The 16175-nt window shown below is 39.3% G+C and overlaps 1 protein-coding gene across 2 annotated transcripts in view; it reads left to right on the forward strand.

Moving 5' to 3' along the window:
* Positions 1-4072: 4072 nt before the first annotated feature.
* The window catches only part of ctnna1 (catenin (cadherin-associated protein), alpha 1), a 40588-nt gene continuing 28485 nt past the window's right edge, over positions 4073-16175 (forward strand). The window contains exons 1-7 of one of the 2 annotated variants that reach the window (XM_085935600.1): positions 4073-4238; positions 5386-5500; positions 7166-7361; positions 11708-11874; positions 12194-12313; positions 13321-13590; positions 14672-14875. In XM_085935600.1, coding sequence (XP_085791726.1) covers positions 5396-5500; positions 7166-7361; positions 11708-11874; positions 12194-12313; positions 13321-13590; positions 14672-14875 — 1062 coding nt within the window. In that variant the 5' untranslated portion in view covers positions 4073-4238; positions 5386-5395. Of the gene's footprint in view, positions 4239-4286; positions 4628-5385; positions 5501-7165; positions 7362-11707; positions 11875-12193; positions 12314-13320; positions 13591-14671; positions 14876-16175 lie in introns of those variants that run through there. The other variant, XM_085935610.1, reaches the window with a different exon arrangement.

A 16175-nucleotide genomic window follows, 5' to 3' on the forward strand; every position in this document is an offset into this window, starting at 1 on the left:
ATGAGTCAGGTAAATGTGGACAAACTGAAGGTCGCAAACAAAACCTTCCTCCAGTAAGGCACTTTAAATTCAGTCAATGCCAAAGTGTTTGTAACTTTGTCGGCAATGTAAGTGAGACTGACATGTTTGCACCAGTGATGTAAGAGGAGTTTCCTGGAACAACTGTAAAACTGTGTTGTTTAAAACTGACAGCACCAAAAACCACAACTATGAAGGCATAAGTTCATAGAAGGTGAAAATAAACATTTAAATAAATACTCGTATTATTACCCCATGATTGCAACAGTCCCGACTTCGTTGTCACTGTAAAAAACAAAAAAATCACAGACAATTATTCAACATTATCTAATTGTTTTGATCTCCCACATCTCTACACACTCATTTGCATGTGCTCAATTATACATGCAGTGTGTGACAAACATGTGAGCCTCCTCATAATTAGAAGGAATTATTTATATCATGCTGTGCTCGCCACCATTTGTTCAATCTAGCAGGTACAAAAAGATGAAGTTCAAGGACATCCCAACTTGTCTGGCAGCTAGCTGTTACTTGGGTAAACATTCATCATTAAAACATAGAATAGCACCTCGCATAATCCCTCGTCATTACAGACCAACCGTTGGATGAGCAATCCTTGCATCACTGTGTCCATGGCGAGTCATCGGCTTTACACGTCAGATAGTTCACTGCAATATCTCAGTTTTCAAATGAGAAAATATTTTTCATGAATGTATTCTGGGACATGAGGGGAAGAATATCAACACATTGATTAACTTTCCACATAAAGTCATACTTTACACGATATAATACAATACAGCTTTATTTGTACTATTTGTATTTGTAATAGTGCATTTTACATAAGCTTCAGCTGTAACAAAGCGCTTCACATATAGCAATGGAACAATAATAACAAAATTGAAACACATTAATATATAGTAGCAGAACAGCAATTCAGTCAAAAGCCAATGGAAAAAAAAAGGCTTTTAAAATGGACAGTAAGGGAGGCTTGCCTAACATCCAAGGGAAGGTCATTCCAGAGGGAGGACCAGCAACAGTAGCTCGATCCCTTCTGAGGCTCTGACTAGTCCTTGACACTTCCAGGAGTGTCTGGTCTGCAGACCCGAGGCACCGAGCATTTGCGTAGGGGTGGAGGAGCTCAGAGAGGTTAACTGGGCGAGGCCATAGGCGATTTGAAAACAAATAGAAGGATCACTTTGAAATATATTGTGAGTCAGTGGAGGGAGGCCAGAATAGGGCTTATGTGCTCCCTCTTATGAGCTCCAGTTAGGAGGTGAGCGGCGGCATTTTGACCGAACTGGAGACACTTGAGGGAGGACTGGTTGATTCCATGGAGCGCATTGCAGTAGTCTAGCCGAGATGGAACGAAGATATCGATCCATTTTTTTTTAAAAACTCTGTGTGTGTGTGTGTGTGTGTGTGTGTGTGTGTGTGTTATGCGTTTCAGAAGACAAAAGAAAGAATGAAATAAAGAATAATAAAATGTAAAAATAAAGGTGGGTATGATCACAAAACGTATATATAAATAAATGTGGATATAAACACAAGATAATTATAGATGTGTATATATATATATATATATATATATATATATATATATATATATATATATATATATATATATATATATATAACTTAGTTTTGCTGTAAATATTTTTTAATATTTGGTTTTATTTTCACTTTTATTTATTTTGGACATGGATTATCTTGCTTCATTGAATCTGTTGCTGTCAGCATAAATGCTCTCTGGTTCCAATGTGATTGATTTCCCCTAAATCTCATTCAATCAATCAAGAGCTAAACAGCAGTTGACTTTACTCTCTACATATCTCATCTTTATTTCTTTGTGTCATCCAAGGAGTCTGAAAATAATAAAAACACTACTTCATAAAAGTAAGGAGTAGAAGGTAAGGCGTGGGACTGCAATAAAAGAAATAGAAAACTTTTATGTTAAATTAAGCAGTATTTTTTAGCTTGTGGATGTCCAAAACAACATCTTGATTTACACAGTGATAGAGGTGTCAAATTCATTTTTGTGGCAGGCCACATTTTTGTTACAATTTTTCTTGAAAGGCCATTATGCCTGTGAAACCATGAATGTTAAATCCCCTCTTTACCATATACAATAATACACAGGAAACTGATAGATGACTAGTTTTGAAATCAGAAGTCAAAATTAAGAATGATAGTTGATTCGACTATTGTTCAAGTTACTGTAGTAGAAAGAAAATGGTTATTGACTGAAATTTTGGTACAGATCTTAGCAAGGATTGTCGAAGTTGACTTTCTTTTGTGGGCCTAAAACGATGTGTTAGACAAGATCAAGCCCCCATGCCTTGAGTTTGACACCTACAGAATTGGCAGTTAAGGCCAGAGACAAGGTGTAGGTGTCCTAACATTAACTGACTGGATGGTTCACATTTGTCTACTTTGGCAAAACTCTTCATAATTGTAGATATTGATGTCTGACTCTTGTGAGTTAATATGTCAATTTACATCATGTGGAAATCCAGCAAATGCTCGGTAATCCCCAATGGAACTCCATATTTCCTTTAAAAAGTTGTAAAAGTATATTCAAGTAAGTCTACAGTTTCATGAACTGTTTTATACATATAAATCTGCTACAGGTTTACAATGAAATATTTGTTGGGTTGTCAGAAAATCTTATCTCTTGTCCTCAAGAATAAAAGGTGAAAAGCAACAGACGTTTTCCCTAGAGGCAAGCATCTTGATTTTTGGTTCTGTCATCTTCTTTTTACTTTTCTAATTTAACTAAAACACTTACCATTCTGTTGCTGTAATCCTGAAGAGAACATATGCCGAAGGGGTTAGAGTTATGTATGGTTTAAAAGTGAGGAACTATTTCTTTTTTATTTGACTCAAGTGACCAGGGCCAAAAGTGCCCGTTTCTTTTTCACTTTCATAAATGCCACACATTATTTCAGAGCTCATAGACTGACACATTTATGTTAGTGGTAACTGTGAATGATAATGCTGGAACATTAGATAAAAGTGTTCTCAAATATACTGGAGGGGATGGAAGTGTGAAAGCTTTAAATAGACTATCTCAAGAGGCTGGATGCAACTGCTTCTCTAACCCTAAATGTACACGCAGGCAGGCACGCAGGCAGGCACGCAGGCAGGCACGCAGGCAGGCACGCAGGCAGGCACGCAGGCAGGCACGCAGGCAGGCACGCAGGCAGGCAGGCACGCAGGCAGGCACGCAGGCAGGCACGCACGCACGCAGGCACGCACGCAGGCACGCACGCAGGCAGGCACGCACGCAGGCACGCACGCAGGCACGCACGCAGGCACGCACGCAGGCACGCACGCAGGCAGGCACGCACGCAGGCACGCACGCAGGCACGCGCTTACCAAAAGTAAATCTAGAAATATTTATTTTTACTTTTAGATTTTGTTGTTGTTTTTATTACCATGTTTTCATTTATATTTTTATATTCTTTTTTATCTTCAATTCAATTTATCCATTTGCAATTTTCTTAGTTTTGGTCCTCCCTATTGCCTCATTTAAAACAAATTTTAAAATTTGGCTACAAAAACCATTATGGTAAATGCAATGTTTTGTGCCAGCCCAAAAGCCATCATCTTCTGCTGTTAAAAAAAACTTTTTGTCTAAAAACATACTTATAAGATGTATTTTTTCGCCTCGTTATCATGATCTTAGCATTTTTTCCATAATGTGTTGGTTATCCTGCTAAGCACCTCTGATTATGCTCTAACTTTAGTTGGAAGCAGTGAAGCAATAATTAATCAAACTTTTATCTCAAGTGAATGTAAAGAAATAAAACAAAAACGTTAATAACTGAAAAGTGTTTTGTAGTCGTTCTATGTATCTGTTGTGTAACCACTTTAACTTCCTTGATGAGGGGGGTACATAACATCTAAATTCCTCCATAAACGCGCTTCTAATCTATCCTTTATAATTTCTGAACGTAAACCAGTCAAAATGTATGTTGCAGGTTGGTCGACGTAGTGTAAACCCGGAAAAATAGAAGCAGTAATTAATCCATATATGGACAAGCACAGCTACTGCCACGCCCAAAACAAGTCGTCATTTGCGGGTTAGTTGGACGTTCCCTGGTAGTCTCGCTGCCAGGAAGTTCAGGAACTCGGTCACCGCCCAATTCCCCCCCTCCGTCTCGGCTATTGTTGGGAAACAAGTCAACGACAGCGAAACCAGCTCTATCGAAACTTTCAAGGTAACATTTTGCCAAACTCTCGTCGATCATCTACTCATTTTATTGTTTTGAAGAGGAATTTGTTGTGGAGTGAGTTGGAGCGACAAAAGTTGCTTCTCCGCCAGGACAGCGAAAAAGAGCAAAACTTTGGAGGCGAAGCGTTGTCATCTCCTCCATCTTGAAACTTCCCTAACGAATTGTTATGAGTGAGTTCAAAGTGATTCTTTGAAGTCACTTGACGTCACACGATCCAAGTTGAAAGAACGGAATGCGGACTGTTTGAAAAAGAACGTTCATAACCGTTTTGTTGACATTCGATAGAAGTAGTGCACGGAACCCTTGTGGATCGTTTTGTTTGTCAACTAGCATTAGCTTTAGCAAGGTGTCGGCTTTGGCAAAGTGCGCAGCAGGTAAGCAAAATGGGCGAGAACAACACTTAATCTGCAACACTTTAAACGTGGTTTCAATAGCTTGATTTAGTGACATTTTAAAGCTAAAAGCTGCAAATGGGATGAGTGCTGCTTAGTTTTATTTCAAATGACCACACAGGTGCAAGTTGAGCTAAACGTTAAACATCGCTGACGAGTTGACTCATGTTTTACAAATTCTTGGCCGTTTGTTTCGATGAGAAATTTTAGTGATGGTAAATCGCACAACTGAGAGATTGTTGGTGGTCTTATTTAGGCCTGATGGCACCCCCCTAAGTTTTTTTATTCACCTGACCTGCTCATCAATAACACCTCATTTCTGTGTAACCTTTTGTTAGATCTTTTTAAAACTACAACAGAAAGTCGAATATCTACACATTAAGTCCTAATTTTGTGATGTTTATACATTATTAACTGTGACTTGCGAAAGTGGCATTCAATCTAAAAAAAAAGTTTGTGTTTAAACTGGCTGCATTCAAGCATTACACATTTCCGTCAAGGGTTATATGAATGATATTTGCCTCAAGACTTTCCTGATTGTTCCGGCTCTTTTACCTGATAACAAATCAATGCAGCAGCAGTTATTGAAAGTGGAGGACATTTTCTGATTGTTTGACTTTTCCGCCCTTCATAAAGGTTTTGTCAACATTCTGAAAATCACTGTCTTGCACACACAGATTGGTTGGTGGTAGGAATTTAAATGATCTTTTATTTGATGTGATTTTTGTGTACCACCTTAGACTTCCAGACATGACAAGCATCAACACCGCAAATATCAATTTCAAATGGGACCCAAAGAGTCTGGAGATCAGGACTCTGGCAGTGGAGCGGCTGCTCGAGCCCCTGGTTACACAGGTAATAATAAGTGTCAGTGTGCATGTTGTTTTTACCATCCCAAGGTAAAGTTGAAAGACATCTGAATATATTGCTGAATCCAGTGCACATATATATTTTGTTATATGAGCCTTTTTTTTTTTTTTTTTTTTAAGTCTTAACACAGTCTGCATGGCATGTTTTGTCAAAATACCCCTCAGATGTAGAATATCACGTTTTATAAACCCTATTTTATATTTCAGCAATTCAATTGGGAGGAAGAAAAACACTGAGAAAAGCTGTAAAAAAAAATCAGACAATGTAATGATATGGCTGCAGTGCTTATTTGAATAACTCAAGTAATTATCTTATTTAATTATATTAATTATATTATGTAATTATAATTGTTCTCCTCCACTGAGCACTGTTGCTGTTGAATTAATTTAGTGTGTTGGCACCAAACCCAAAGGACAGAGTGCAGAAAAGACTATGACCAAAGTTTAAATATTGATTAAGACTATCACAAACAAATCACAACAAATCTGTCCTATTGATAATTCTGTTAATTACTGCATATACATGAAAACATATTTTTTCCTCAATTTTCAGTCTAATTGACCACAAACCAGTTATGAGCATATGTTTCCAAAGACAGCACCTACATCTACAAATGTTCTTGCTGAAACACAAAGGTGGCCAAACATGGGTTTCTGTTGCTGCTGAAAAAAAAACCAGTAACAACATAAACACTAACACCTTCAATTTTCTAATTGAACAAACAGTCACAACTTAAACACCAATGAGCACATTAATTAACAAGCTGAATGGCCAGAACTGACACTGCTTGGACTGGCTCACGATAAGCCGGTTAACAGCTAGCCAGTTAACAGCCAGCCGCTGAGCTCATAGCAGCCAACGGCTTCACTCTCATTTTTTTAATTCCACATCATGCACCAGGCCAGGCCCGCCCATTAAAGCATACAGATACTACAGTGTAGTCATTGAGTATGGAGACTAATTGGACAATAAAGCTTACGTGCGCTTTACATGCACATTTTGTATTCGTATTGTTGTTTAACAATGCATAATCATTATTTTTCCAATTACTCCAAAAAGGAAATATTGTGAAAATACTCCAGTTCAAATTTTTTTTTCTTTACCTCAGCCTTATCTGATTGCATTTTTTTTGTGTGTTTTTATTGATTTATTTTTTTAAATTATTTTTGAATTTATTATTTTTTTTAACAATATACCCACTGTACTGCTGAACCAATGACTAGCCGGACACTCGGTAGATTAACAACCAGTGGGCTGAATCCCTTGGCTGTCTCCTTCCGCCTCGCTCGACAACGAGCGTTTGTGCCAGCTGGCTGTGTGCTTCTGTTACGGCGAGCAGAGCTTGTGTGGAAAACAAGCGGGTACCCCTTAGCTTATAGACATCCAAAGCATTTGTAATTGCTGAGGCAGCAGTGTCTTCTCTGTCATGTGTTCTCAGGTGGTGGTTATAAAATTGTGGGTGAATTCAAAATTGTATGATTTTAGGGTCGTTTGTCTGTGGATGTTGCATCAGATAATCTTAAAGTTTTGATCATTTGAATTGAAGACAAATAGTAACGATGGTCTGAATAGTAACTGGTAGTACAAGTTTGCTATGAGACACGGCCCCATTTCAGTTGTTTTTTTGACCCCACTGTATTCCCACCATAGGTCACCACTCTGGTAAACTCAAGTAACAAAGGCCCCTCGAACAAGAAGAAGGGACGCTCTAAGAAGGCACATGTCCTGGCAGCTTCAGTGGAGACCGCCACCCAGAACTTCCTGGAAAAAGGAGAGAAAATTGCAAAAGAGAGTCAGTTCCTTAAGGATGAGCTGACTGCTGCAGTTGAAGATGTCCGCAAGCAAGGTAAAGGGATACTTACTGTATTGGAAATGCTTGATAAGCTTTGCTTTTTGGTCTGTGCTAGTTTCTCCTAGGTATATACTGTATTTTCTGGATTATAAATCGCTCCGAAGTCGTCGCACAAGCCATAAAATGCATAACAAAGAAGGAAAAGCCATATAGAGGTCGTACTGGTGCGAAAGTTGCTTTATGGGGGAAACTTGTTTGATAAACTCCAACACCAAGAACAGGCACGTCATCTTGAAAGTCAATTTAAAATAAAAATAGAATAGAGGCAACAACAGGCTGAATAATCGTACGTTATGCTAATGTTAAATTACACATAAACAACGAACTGAGAACATGCCTGGTATGTTAACATAGCATATTAAGAGTTATTCAGATTACTATGGCATAAATAACATGTTAACAAGTTTACCAAACCATCCGTGTCACTCCAAGTCACTAAATCTAATGAAATCTTCATCCTTTGTGTCACTTTTAAACAACTCCGCTAACTCCGGATGTAGAAGATGCGGCGCTTCTTCTTCTACGTCGCTTACGTCAGATTCGTCAGTTGCAGAAATGATCAACACATGCCTAGAGCACCTTCTTGCGCTTCAGTGTGAAAATAACATGTGAAATTATGTAATAATGTGTTAATAATTTCACACATACCAGAGTATAAATCGCACCCCCGGCCAAACTGTGTCTTATAGTCCGAAACATACGGTAATCAGTAAACCAGAAAGCGCGGATGTCACAAGCAAATGACAAATGAAATGCATAGACGCCTAGGTAGACATATGGCATAGTATCAATACTCATGACCTTAATGTTGTGAAAAGAGGGGATGAACCTGAATTGGAGTCTTCTGGTCACAGCTCCAATAGCATTTCGGGGTAAGCAGCATTGTTTTTTCCTTGGCAAATATGGGTTGTTGTGCCCATACGCAAATGTGTTGCAATCTAACTGCCACAGTAGTCCTGAGATTGGAATCCCGTCACACCAGAGTTATCCAAGTTACTGTTGGTATGTCAGAAATGAAAGATGGCCACCATCTGTATATGTGCAATATTTGCTTGTAGCCAATTTAGTTTGGGAACAGAAAGGCTGCTATGTCCCAACTACAGTTTAGCAATAAACATAGCTACCTGGTTTTAACACTGTCTTTTGTACATGATTAGAAATGGATCTTTGGTTGGTAATTGGGACCCTTTTAAAAATAATTTTTCATAGGGTGAGCTCCGCTACAATGGGATTGTCATATTGAGCATAGCAATGCTACCTTTTAGTCTCCCACTCAGTGGAGCTACCTGTTGATGGCGCTCTGTGTAGGCTTAATTTTCAATGCATTTCTGCCTCAAGGCTGTAAGACGAATGCCTAACATGTAACGTTTGATTTTCTTTTTCTCTCTTGCCTCACAAGATGAAAAACTCAATGTTGCATTTGTTGTCTCAATACATAAATAGGGCAGGACTCGGTACGGTACGTTCTTGAGATTGCACATCCATGACTAAAGTGAGAATAAGCGGTGCCTAGAATGGATAGACAGATTTTGTCTTGCTTTTCAGTTTGCATTTTGATACTTAACACAAGACGGGACTCCACCATAGCAAAGTTGTTACAGCGAGTTCCAATTAATGTCTTTTAGTTATCCGTTTTCACACACTCCCAATTATCTGCTTTTGCATACTGTTAGAATAGGCCTTTATGGCACATGGAACTAGCTGGGTAGACCTATACCGATATCTTGCTGTGACTTTTCTCTTGCTTCCACTGGCGTTCCCTTCTCTTTGACACTCTTTGCACACACATATAAGTTGATCGCAGTTAAGACTGCAAGGTCACACATTATCTCACAGGCTAGGCAGAGTCGCCCCCATAGAGGAGGGCGCCCAAGAGTAGTATAAGAATAGGGACCTTGGAGGTCCGCAATCTTGCAGAGAAGGCTCCACAGCTATGTATTGATCTTTGTGGCATACATTAAATAGTTAAACTGAGAAGGCAGCCTCCTGGTAATTGCTATTAGCACAGTGAGCATTAAAGAGAAAGAACTGTGACAAAATCTAACAATACTCCAAGACCTTTTTGAACGGTGTCTTGAGAACAACTGTTATCTCCACTCGAGGTGACAGCTGTGCTCGTGTGTCTTTGTTGCCTCAAGTTGCCCAGCGAGTTAAATGTGCCCCCGCTTCAGCTATCCTCTCAATGCTATGGAGGTGGCTGACATGTGGCCAGTTAGCCTTTGTGACACACACTTCAGTGTTGTTACTGTAGATGCAGTAAGCTGTCACCCGGCTGGAATGCAAGCACTCCGCTGGTGCCTCGTGCCGGCTGTCAGCTTTGCTATGCTGCCCAGTGGAGCGTGACTGGACTGATAATGTGACCATTGAGAAAGCCAACATCGCCTCCATCCCCTGGATTCATGTAACCTTTTCCACCCAGCTGTGACCTGCCAGCTGTTAGAATGTAAGGATGTAACAAAACATTGATGACGTTACCAAGGCTGGCCGTCCACATGTAATGCTTGTTCCAGGGGCCTTTGTTTGTGTTCCAGAGATTTCAGGTTTACATTGTTTTTTTTAAACTTTTTTTTTCCCCACCAGGTTAAATTTGTTTGTCTAAAGCTCAAGTAGCACTTTCCCTTCATGTTGAAGGCAAGCCACAACTGCTCTCCTTGTATGTCCTATTCTATTCTATTCTATTTTATTTATTTCTTGCATTGGTGTTATCGACGCTTACCAAGCAATGTACCTCTTAATGGGCCACAGGTGAACATTATACAAGTAGAGGTTTTTCAAACTCTGACTGATTGCCAGCTACTGCCTGAAAATGGCCTAATTGATTTGGTTCATATGGGTTGGTTATAGCCTAGAGGCGCAGCGGCTGTTGTTGAATCTGTGCTGATCTTTATGTTAATGCTGTGAGGTAAAATGGTCCTCCTCAGTTCAGAACAATTCAAAACCTCATTGCAGTTTTTGTTGCATAAATAGGTGAGGCTAATACATTTCACTTTTGTTTTTTAACTTTTCACTTTTAATGATTTCATTTACTGATTTCTTTTTGGACTATAAACCGCACCGGACTATAAACCGCACCGGACTATAAGCCGCACCAGCTAAAATTTGAGATTTTTGTTTTGTTTTATACTTATATAAGCCACACCGGACTATAAGCCGCACGTGCGCACGAGTTATTTACAAAGAAAGACAGTACACAGAAAGCCTTTAGTTTTAATCAATTTAACATTTCGTTGTAAACACGGAAGTAACAGCACTAGCTCGGCTAAAGTTTTAATAGCATTAACATTTTGTTGTAAACACGGAAGTAACGGCACTAGCTGGGCTAAAGTTTTAATAACATTAACATTTTGTTGTAAACACGGATGTAACAGCACTAGATAACACTTACACAATTTGAGAAAAAAGTAGCGCCTTATAGTCCGAAATTTACGGTAATTGTCAAAATGTTTCATTTGACATTTATGCAGGGTACATGACTTCCACTCGAATGCATTTTAACAAAAATAGTTCTTTAAAAGATTTGTTATGGAGTGATTATTACATAATTGAGAGAAAGGTACCCCTGACTTCTATTGAATTTATCACACATGCACTTTTTACAATGTTGTGAACTTCACTTCTCAGTCTTGGCCGTTTTTTGTTTGGTGAACCCTTTGTCATCCATATCTACTTTGCTTTAGGCAATGGGAATATATACTGTCCTGTCACTCTTTTTATTCGTTTTTGGATTCCGATTTATATGGAGCTCACTGTATTTTAGGTCCATACTACATCCTTTTAAATTTCCATGCTCCCCCATTAATGTAACCTATTGAATGATGTACTGATGTTCATAATGTGAGCCAACAAAGTCAATATGCACTCAGTCAACCATACAGGCCAATGTAGGACAAATCATGGTGCTGGACAAACAAGATTGCAGGCCTTTTGTTGGGACTTTGACCTGAGTCATGCATTTGGAAATTGTATTAGAAATGTAGAAAGAATTCCACCCAAGATGGAATGTGTCAAGCTGTTCTCCGTTGTGTACATTTTAATTGCCTGATATCTCTTTAACACAACTCAAATTAAAAACACTCGTTGTATAATCTGCTGCCTCATTCAATGGAAAAAGAAAAAGTCATACTTAACACAAATGTGTCTATGCTGTAACCCTTACATGTAGCATTGATTCCACAGTCGGCTACAAATTCCGACTTTGCTTGATGATGTCTGAGTTCAATTGCCATCCCAAGATTGTATGTTGATATATCAATGCCATAATAAAGCTTTTCAGTTGCCAGGGCAATTGTAATTCAAATGTTGCCCGAGTAGACGTGCTGACAGATATATTCTATTGCCAGGTGATTCAATGAGGCAGGCTTCTGGAGAATTTGCTGAAGACCCCTGCTCCTCTGTAAAGAGGGGCAATATGGTTCGTGCTGCCAGAGCCCTCTTGTCGGCAGTCACACATCTGTTGGTTCTGGCAGACATGTCCGACGTCTACAAACTTCTGCTGCAGCTTAAACTGGTGAGAGAGATTCCATGACATTTTGACCGATTATGGACTGTATCATAGCAGATAAATAGAGGATATTCACGGATTAAAGTTTGGAGTGCTGCCAGATAAAGCCAGTTTAGTCAGATTTAACTCTCTTTGGATACAAATTCTATGCGGACATAAATGATTAACACAGTTGTATATTTAAATTATGTTAAAATGATAATTTGGGTACATTACATTTGCAGATTGTGATTATTAGACACAAGAAATCTCAAGAGGTTGACATAATTTTAAATGAATATGGTAAGAATTTTGTTTCTTGAAGCATTGTTTCTTTCATCTTGAGGTGGAGGACAGCCTTGTGAAAGTGCGTAATGCAGGAACGGAACAGGAGTTAGGGATCCAGTATAAGGCCTTGAAGCCGGAGGTTGACAAGCTGAACATCATGGCAGCCAAAAGACAACAGGTAACAACAGTACACTCAGAAAACATTGATCAAGGTGGCATACAGGATCATACAGGGATATTTGAAACGTGTTTGTATTTTTTTGTGATGTTATTTGTGATTCTGAGTTGATGTTTCATAATGTAGTAGAAAGAGGCAATATTGTTAAGTATAATAAATAATCTAGTGTTTTCTTTTAGTTTGTCGTCTTGCAAATATTTGCCAAAATAACCCCCTCGGTTTATTTGAATGCACAGAACGGATGTGACGTTGATTGGGCTGTCCCTTGCAACCACCACTTTGCTATTGAGTGGTGTGGTATGCCAGCTTGCTTGCCCATGGCTGTAATAAGCCGCAATGGGGGAGGAGGGCTAAGAGCAACCACGACAGCCCCACCTGCGCCCTCATTTGACAACAAAATCTTTTGTCTTTATTTATTAAACCTCCATCTCTATTGACGCAGGTAAATTGTGAGAATGACTCACATTTGGCAATATCCGATAAAGAAAATGCCGCGTTGTATGAAGGAGCTGGCTGAGCTGAGACGCTCCTGCGTCACGGCTCCCCTTGGGCTCCCCTTCTTTCAGGCCACATGGCTGCGCCCAGGGCGTCTCGACAAATAGGCGAGCTAATATAAGCTTGCTTTTATAAAACCGGTGTAACCAAAAGCGCCGTTAGACATAGGATTTCTTGACAAACCATAGATATTTTTCCTTCTGTGCTCCACAGGTACACTATAAAGCTCAGCTGGAAGTGAAGTGAATCCTGTGCGAGTGCTTTTTTTTGTTTTTTTTGTTCCATGAAACAATGGAAGCTCGTTTGGTCTATTTTCTATATAATGCTCAACTTTGAGTAGAAATGTATTATACAGTATTACAAAGGCATCTTTTGACTGACTTATGACTTGTATTCGTACTGCTGGCAACAAATAAGTCTAGGTCACAGAACCCGCACTTAACTAAGGGCATGACAGACCTGGTCTCATGTTGAAAAAATACCTTACCACACTTTACCATGCTTTCATTTAGGAGTTAAAGGATTCCCAACACAAGGACCAAATGGCTGCCGCCCGTGGTGTTCTCCAAAAGAACATTCCCATGCTGTACACAGCATCCCATGCCTGCCTGCAGCATCCTGACGTTGCCGCCTACAAGGCTAACCGTGACCTGATCTACAAGCAGCTGCAGCATGCCGTTTCTGGCATCTCCAATGCCGCTCAGGCCACTGCCACAGAAGACTCGGCACTCAATCAACCAGCAGGCGGAGGAGAGCTGGCATATGCCCTCAACAATTTTGATGTAAGTACAAGTGGTTGCAAATTGACAACCCGTTGACTTGTGCTCCATGACTTGTTTGTGGATTTGGCACATCAGTAACTGTAGCGCAATACGCGCTGTGTGTGTACCTTGCTAAATTTGAAATTCAAATTGGTTTGAGTAGAGTTACCGTGTGTACCGTGTGCATACTGTAAACAAAGTTAAATGTTCTAAACTTCAGTTTAACACGAGTTGAAACCTGCTTCATACTCATAACAGTTGATTCATTGACAATGAAAAAAATAAAATAAAACCGTAACAGCGGGATAGAACACTGAGCTAATCATCTTAATGATCTGTGGGGTGGGTGATAAATGCAGCCAATGAAGCTATTAGCAGACAAGATTTTGATTACAAAACAGTTTTCCATATTCACCCTGCTCAGATAATGAGCGGATCTCCACCAAATTCTAAAAATACACGGTCATTGCAATCTTCTACTATGTTATTGAGTCAATTAGCTATTGAACCGGTCAGCATAGCTGTGCTCTCAATAGGACATTGTTTACCTTGTTGATTAATGCTGTCACTTGCATAGCCATGGCTGTAAAATGCACTGCCTCATTACTCATAGAATTTTGCATGCCATGCAGTGATGTTGATTGGAAAGTAGTAAGCCACAAGACAAACTGCCCATCAAATCTATGGTAGTTACAAATAACAATTTTACGATATGACAGGACCTTGGTTTTCTTTTGCCCTACTTCATATTTGGATGATACTTATATTTATAAAGTGTCCCTTTTTTTTGTACAATCATAAATGGTCTACACCAAATTTATCTGCCTCCCTTTATGACTCACCTGCTCATTTACGGCAATCTAGCCTCACACGAAGCATCACGTGCACAAAGGCAACGTTGAATACACTCTTGGGTCAGCGCCACCCCCTCGTTTCCATCGGAAGTAATTTGAGAAAGTTCTTGTGACACAGAAGCGGAGGAGGTCACGTTAGATGGAATGAATGCAGGGGGCTGAATATGGCTGTCATTGAGGCTGCCTAATGAACTACATTTCTAATATCGGAATAATATACCATGGCATTTTTTCTTTGTTATTTTTAGAAACAAATCATTGTGGATCCCCTGGCATTTAGTGAGGAGCGCTTTCGTCCATCCCTGGAGGAACGTCTTGAGAGCATCATCAGTGGCGCTGCCCTCATGGCCGACTCGTCTTGCACTCGCGATGACCGCAGGGAGCGAATTGTGGCTGAATGCAATTCAGTGCGCCAGGCTCTTCAGGATCTGCTGTCTGAGTATATGGGCAATGTAAGTGAAGTTTCATTTCTTTTCTTTTTGTCGCTCATATCAGGGTCCAGATTTATTACACGAGGAACACTTGGCAACAGAGTTTTTAATTTGGTTGTATCAATTGGGGATTTTCAAAATTGTTCCTGTAATCACTTGAGTTATATTAAGTTTTTTTCTAGTCTTATACCCACCAGCGCAGCAAGTACCAAAACCTTAAAATAAGTCTGGGTCTTGGCCTGATACGGATAACTATACGGGCTCCTTCCTACTTTATAGAAATGAGCAAGTAAATGTAAAGGATGGTGGCAATATGAATTGAGGGGTTTTTCTGAGTCTCTTTCACAGAACAGAAAATCTTTACCATCCATAATTAAATGATGAGAACTTGAGTGTCTCAATTCTAATGTTTGCCTCAAGATGCAATAATGTGCTTTTCCATTCAGCATTCCCCTTTTAAGTATTTCCCCTTGACTGGGTGTATTGTTTACCATGAGAAGGCCCAGCAAGATACCGTGGTATGATTTTCCGGCTGAAAGTAAACTAAATGCTTAAGAACAAATCAAGCCACCGTAGCTGATAAGAAAATGGTGCTTTTCAGAGGCGTCACGCCTATTTTTTTATTTATATGTTTTAACACTTGTCAGAACACATGCCAACGCGGATGGAAATTTTGATTGATTTAGAAATGTCTAGTTGTGATATATTGGACAATTTGTAAGCTGCTTGGAGGTGTTTCAAACAACAGTAAATGCCCATTTATCACGTGCCCATTTATCGCGGGGGAAATGTTCCAGGTCTGATTGCAATAGGTTGAAATGTTAAAAAAAAAAACACAGGTCCAAACAGTGAGCACCACTACAATCGGATTCCAAATGACATGAACAAGATAGGCTTAAACTGCAGACTTTCAGGTTTAGTTTGAGGATATTTAAATTTGTTACATATATTTCCATTTTTTTCTCACTGCTTTTTAGCTTTGTAGATGATATAGCTGAAATGATGTTGAATATTTTAATATGTACAATACACACAGTGTTATTCTTTGTTTAGGATTACTTGGCCTCTGTTGTCAAATTGTTTGATATATGCCAAATTGTTGATTGGCATGAAATTGTTGCTGCCATAGCTAGAACATTCACTCACTCACTTCCAACAAAAAAAAAAAAAAAAAAATTTTTTTAAAATGCCTCATCTCAAAATTTGGGAGGTCATTTGTAAGTCAAGGCTGCACAAATGTTTTGCTATTGGCCATGCATTATCTGAACCACTTATCGTACTCCATATTTGGCAATTAATGCAGAAATCCTGATTAAAAAAG

The sequence above is a fragment of the Syngnathus leptorhynchus genome, chromosome 2 (genome assembly GCF_054491065.1).
Source record: "Syngnathus leptorhynchus isolate UIUO chromosome 2, UIUO_Slep, whole genome shotgun sequence".
Lineage (NCBI taxonomy): Eukaryota > Metazoa > Chordata > Actinopteri > Syngnathiformes > Syngnathidae > Syngnathus > Syngnathus leptorhynchus.